We start from the raw sequence: 6,659 nt of genomic DNA on the forward strand, positions 1-6,659 counted from the left end.
TTTCCCATATTTTTTCTCCATATTATATAAGTTGTTTTGCAAAATACGACTGCTTTGTACAATCTTGGAATAGAAATTCTGACAGATGAGTACACATTAATATCAAATAGATCAAGTAGGAAAATGATCAGTATGGCGAGTAAACATAATGAGCAAATCAAAATAATGGTGAGGATGTAAATAAGGTGTATTCAAACATTTTAATCCTGTGGGACAATTATTTAATTTTGCTAAGTCTCATTATCATGTCACACATTTCTTAATCCAGAATAATCGGTTAACTTCTCTTCTTTAAATACTGAGAGCGCATTTGTGTTTTTTTTTCTTGGATCCACCAATCACAGCTCTTAAAAGACAGAGTTAAAAAAGGAGTCACACCTTGCAATTGGGTCAACCACACCTCTTCACTAAGGTCAAAATGTCCATTATTTCCTTACTCAGAGTTGCTCTCAGCAGCTATCTAAATCGCTCTTAAACTAAAACTCATTGGTAGGGATTTTTATGCAAGTAGAGGGTAGTTCACGCGTGACGTTCACGCTACTTCCGGGTCCCGCGGGTAGGCAAAAGCAGGACTGTTCTTGCCAAACACCGTGACAAAACGGGTGAATTAGAGCGTACTTTTAGTTTATTTATTTTTGGAATCCAAACAACGCCTACAACTTGTTCTGATTGAAAGCCAAAAGCCCTTAATTAGAACATTTCTGGTATTAGTTTTCAGTTTTACCATAACTCACATTTCCATATCTTGCATATCCACAGTAGTGGGAGAAACTAAAAATGGAGAAATTAGGACCTTATGCATAAGGAGATGTGATATACACATGCTCTGTGGTATGGCTGCTTCTCTCGAGTTGATTTTTGTCCTCTGGATTGATCCTGCTGGAGAAGTAGTAGTAAACGAACAGGAAGAATCCTACAAACACAGAATGCACTGGTTAATTTTTCAATTACTTTCAGGCATTTAGTTTGAAATCCAACTGGTTGTCAGTTTTAGGCTTACCTTGAAAGGAGTTGAGGATGGTGAAGATGTAGTAGGAAGGAAGGAGCAGAGGGCCATAGCTAAAAAAAGCAAACCCCCAGGTGATGCCCAGAAGACTGAAAAGCCCCAGGAGAGAGAAAACCCTTTTCTTGGTTGAGATTTTGTTCTTTGCTTTAGATGCAAACTGAGTGATATGCACTACAGTTACAATGAATATAGTTAAAGTGAAGAGGAACACAATGCCATAATAACCAGTGTTCACGCCTAAGTGCCATGAATAATCAGGGATCCAGCACCTGAAAGTCATGAAAGAAAATTTGTTGTTTTATAGCTCAAAGCTCAAATATTCAGATTCTCATTTTAATTTATTAACTCCTTACATGTTTACTGAAGTCCCATTATTGTCAGAAATTTCCACGTCACCATATTTATTGGAGGCAAGAAGTCCAACTACCACTACAGCTGGAATGACTGAACAGAGAAAATGTACATTTTTCTTTACTGGTTATGGTCTGTAGCCAAATAGATCACAGAAGTCTTTGACTCAGATCTCTTACCCCATCCGGTGATGCAAATCTTGCACAAATAATATTTGATATCTGTGCGGATTTTGTACAGATTAAAATACAGGTGCAAAGCCTGCATGAAGAACCATGTGAATGTGGCCAGCATGCTGTAGTGCAGAGCCACTGCTATCGCCACACATGCTGCAAAGATCTTCAGGTTAGCGATTGACTCATTTATCAAGAAGCAAAGGTTCAGGATGAACAGGGCGATGAAGAGATTCATCAGGACATTTACAGCTTGGCTGGCTTTAGTTTTCCTGTGAACCAAATTGGTTTGCTTTAACATATCACTTTAGAGAAGAATCATTAATATCAAAAACAGACTTTTTAATGATTTTACCTCATGAGAAAATGCATGAAGAGAGCCACACCCAAGAAGAACAAGGACATGCCACAGCCGGCTTTTGTGATTTGGGTCAGGGTTTTCAAATCAGATGAGCTGATATTTCTAGTTCCAGATGATGTCTGGTATAAACAGGAACATATGTTTAGTAAACATGAAAAATGAGGGTTTTTTAAAACTGCATAAAAATGTCTTACCATGAGAATAGCAAAAAAAGTAAGGTGAGAGCATTGGCATATGACGCTGTCATCAGCCTCTTTTGTTTTGCAGCCATCTGTGATCCAGTTGTCTGCGCCATCTGGTGGTCAGTAGGAACAAAAGCGATAAGATGAGACTGGATTTTTTTAGGTAAATGAGTGAGAAAGGCGTGGTAGAAAACTCAGCACTGTCTGACAAATATGACTTTTTCTACTTAAACACAAGCAGCCCCCAAGTGACAATGGGAAGCAGAAAAAGCAGAAAAAAGCAATATGATCTAAAGGAGCTTGACAAGGGCCAGATTCTAATAACTAGACAAGTGGATATAAGCAACTTCAAAATTGGCACTCTTCTGTGTCGTAAAAAGCCAGTTTGTACATGCTCAGTTTGGCCACACTCTACTGAGGAGAGTCTACTCCGTTTCACCGGCTTTATGAGCATTTCAGCAACAGTTATTTTAGGGTGAGCCTGAGTTTCTCCGGCCCTGCTCAGAAACGGGGTCAAACCGAGTGGATTTGAACAGTTTTCATTTGAACATACTGTTTTACAGTGATTGGGCAAGGGCTAGGAGAAACAATTTGTTTCCTCTGAGGAAGGAAGTCCAGGAAAAACTCATTACTGACAACATTAATATTAAGGACCACTATGAATGGAGTGGGTCAAACCGAAAAATAATTGTAGTATTCACAAACCATGAACCACACCCGAAGGGAAAAAAAGAAAAAGGACACGTCAGCTCTCTATATACAGACGTATTGTATCAGATCCACGGATTTACTAAGGCTTTCTCTCATTTTACATACACTGAAAGTTATTACGTTTAATCTCTATGCATATAAAGATGGCTATTCTACAAATACAGCACTGACAGTTCTTACTGATGATTGGTTAAAACAAATTGATAGAAAACTACTGGCTAGCATTGCATTTCTTGACGCAAATTAAAAACATCATGACTAAAATGAGCAGAATTATTGCTATCATCTGTTGTAATGCACATTTTATGTCTTTGGAAATAAAAAGATTAATACTACAATATTTAATTCTTTGGCATCTTGAAAATTGTTCAGCTGTTTGGTCAAGTGGGGCTGCACAGTGGGGCAGTGGGTAACGCTGTTGACTTTCAGCAAGAAGGCTCTGGGTTTCAGTCCTACCCTTGCCCTGAGTTTGCATGTTCTCCCTGTGCATGCATGGGTTCTCCCCAGGTACTCCAGATTCCTCCCACAGTCCAAAACATGTCTAGCCTCTCTACATTCTACTCAGGTGTGAGTGTGTGCCAGAATGGTTGTATGTCCTGCCCTCTTTGTTGCCCTGCAATCGACCTGTCCAGGGTGTACAGTTGACATAGACAGCTGGAGATAGGCACCAGCACCCCTCACGACCCCAATAGGTATAAGCGTGTTGGAAAATCATTTGGTCAAAAAGCAAGCAACTGTGCCCTAACTACCATTCATTTTCAAGCCTATGGCCTTACCCTGACCCTAACCAATATATATCTAACTCTTACAACTCACCTAAACCTAACCCCTAGCCTATAAAAAAGTAAGGACCAAAAAAAAAGCTCAATTTACATCAAAGTCCTCAGTTTAATAGTATTTTGAGCAAAAAAAACTTTCTCATTTAGCTGCAAGTAGCCTACACACACACACCCATGCAGGCAGACCTCAGCTGTGCCTTATTTAATTATTAGTTAACGCTGATGTGAGATACAGATCTTTATCCCGGGGATTTTTCAAGACAATCTTGTATATACAATTATACAGACAATAATTATATTTTTGTTTATTTATGTTTTTATTTATAATGATTTATTTACTTTTTTGTATTATTTACCATTTCTGTCAGATTTCTCTAAAGTGTTAATGTCGCAAACAAGACGTGGAATGGGGGTTAAAGGCCACACCTCCAGGAGGCACGTCCCATCTTTCAGGCATTTCTAGGCCGACTGAAAAACAACGCGTCACGATTAAAGCTCAGTGGGGCAGAACAAAGTAGGGCTGGCAAAATTGAGTAGGGCTGATGGAAAAGGGGCTAAAGCCTTCAGTTGACAGAATTGGCCCTGCACAATATAACAAAATCGCATAATAACAATATTCACTTTAAATATTGTGTTGAAAATATAATTTCAAGTCAATCCACCTTCTCCTTACTCCTCTCTTTCTTATGTTATTGGAATGCAACCAAAGAGAAGGGAGAGCAGGAGGAGCCAGGGACCGGCATAATAACGAGGCAGTGTGTCTTGGTCCCACAGTGAAAACAGGTGTGGAACCAGTGCACCAAATGTGGGTAATACACATGTAAAATGTATCTTAGTGCCTTAAACTGTGAACATATGCACATAACAAAACATCTGATGTTAAGAAAGAAAGAAAAATAAACTTTATGGTAAGGTACTGAGATGTTGAAAATATTTGTTGCGGTGAAAGAAAATAAAAATATTTTTACTGATAATATTTCATATTACACTTAGTTTTTTTGTTTCATGTTTATGAGTGATTTATTTTTGGGACGTATTGGTTAAAAAGTGTTTGATTTTGGAATAAAGTCAGATTGAAATGTAATATTGTATAGAAATGGCAGTTGTCAGTTATGGACCTAATCAAGTCCGTAAAAACATGGTAATGTTCTGCTTTGAATCTCTGACATCATATTCTTACCACTGGAGGAAAAAATAGACATCTTTATGAAAAAAGGACATAAATACAACAATTAAACATCATATTAAGCTTAAACACATGAAAAGAATCGTATTCTAATGAAAGGGCAAGTTTTCATTGAAATGTTACATTTGAATTCATAAATGGCATGAACAGACAAGTTAAATCTTCATATTACATTTTTAAACCTGGTTTTAAAATGATAAGGCTCTTGAACCAACTTACCACGTTTACTTCTCCCATCCCATGATACGCAAGAAACACTGAATCCAGTCTGTAGTGGGACAGAAAAAGAAAAACCTGAATTCCTATTCCATTCAAATAAACTGTTGTTATGAAAGTTATTAGCATCTCTTTTACCCTATTCACGTTATTGAAGTTAATGTCGATGGTTTCTGAGAGGTTGGATATGTTGACTCCCATTTCAATCCCCACGATTTGATTGTTAAAGAGGAAACTAGTTGCGCTAATCTGTTAAGAGTAAAATAACATTATAATTGATAACTCTTAAAAAAAGTTAATCTTTTGTGTGTTTTTTTACTTGAGGGATTCCTGGAAAAAGCAGAATTCCAATATATGATGCATTTCTTTTTACAGCCATTTCACTGGCTTCTTTAGGAAGGTGAACTGTTAGAGCGTAGTCTTTCGCCAAATTGTTGCTTTCTGTTAGAATCTATTACAAACAGACATTATTAGAAAGACACACATGATGTAACATTTTTGATGGTCTGTATTTTTTCTCATATCAGTAAAGCTGTGTGTACCTTTGAGTCCCCTCGTGAAGTGAAGGCAAAATTCTTGTTTCTTTGATTTTGTTGTGGCAATTTAGCAACCACTCCATTAATTTGACCAATTTTGATACTAGCTGTACTTGCATTGCCCATCAATTCCAACATAGGACCAATATTATCCATGGCGTTTCTGCAATGTGAACATTATACACTTTCATCAAGCTACAATTCTATTTTAAAACTCTGTACAAAGCAGTAATGAACAATTTTTTTTCTCTAGAATTCATGTATTCTTGGATTATTGGATTCCACAACAGAGAAGCTTACGCTGCATTGTCTGTGCTCACAGGTCCAATCAGAGTCTCAGAAGTTAAGTTGAGAAATGCCTCGGGAGGTATAGTCCCTGATGTAGTTGTTTTAAAAGGAAGATTGCTTGATGGAAGACTGGAAGGAAGATTGCGCGATGTCGCAGAAGTTTGTGATGTTTTTGCAGTTAGTATTGTAGTGCCAGATGTACTGTTTGTGTTCACAGGTTGAGATGTCTGGTTTCAAACAAAGGTATACAATTTGTTTATATGTGTGAAATGTCAGTTGTATCTTAAAATACATTACACAAGACATATTACCACATTATTTGTCTAAGAAACAGATCTATGTCTGCATGCCCTGCAGTCCTTGTTGACAAGCTTTTGTTTGTAGGCCCTGATGTCTAGTTTAAAAAAAGATCTTATTGATTTTTGATGAGTGAAATATTAGTTGTTTTCAAAATGTGAAAAATAAAAATAACCTTACCACAGTTCTTATTTGAGAAACAAGATTGTTGGATGCAGCAGAAGCATGGTTTGTGGTTTCTAGTGGAGTTGTAGTCCTCAGTGCAGTATTCAATTTCATAGGAAGGGATGTCTGGTTTCAAACAAAGGTTTGTATTTTGTTCACATGTCAGAAATATCAGTTGTATCCTAAAATTAATTAAACAAGTCATCTTACCATATTAAAGGTTTGAGAAACAGAACAACATGAAGTGCTGAAAAGTCGAGGTTGAAAAATTACTTTCTTGCCCAGCAGTCCCAGCTGACATACTTTTGTTTATAGTTCGGGGTGACTGGTTTATACAAAATGTTGTTTTTATTTTTGATGTGTGAAATATCAATTGCCTTCCAAAAGGAAAACATTTTAAAATCCCCC

At 37.2% G+C, this 6,659-nt stretch overlaps 1 protein-coding gene across 1 annotated transcript; it reads right to left on the reverse strand.

The window, feature by feature from the left end:
• Window positions 1-282: 282 nt before the first annotated feature.
• LOC105924344 (adhesion G-protein coupled receptor G4) lies at window positions 283-5,407 on the reverse strand. Its single transcript, XM_036150938.1, has 8 exons — window positions 5,285-5,407; window positions 5,104-5,214; window positions 4,969-5,017; window positions 2,086-2,186; window positions 1,886-2,010; window positions 1,608-1,802; window positions 1,001-1,275; window positions 283-913 (listed from the first exon to the last, which is right to left on the reverse strand). Exons 1-8 carry the CDS (start codon window positions 5,342-5,344, stop codon window positions 795-797), a joined length of 1,035 nt encoding a protein of 344 aa, XP_036006831.1. The 5' UTR covers window positions 5,345-5,407; the 3' UTR covers window positions 283-794.
• Between the last annotated feature and the right edge of the window lie 1,252 nt (window positions 5,408-6,659).

This window comes from Fundulus heteroclitus, chromosome 19 (genome assembly GCF_011125445.2).
Source record: "Fundulus heteroclitus isolate FHET01 chromosome 19, MU-UCD_Fhet_4.1, whole genome shotgun sequence".
Lineage (NCBI taxonomy): Eukaryota > Metazoa > Chordata > Actinopteri > Cyprinodontiformes > Fundulidae > Fundulus > Fundulus heteroclitus.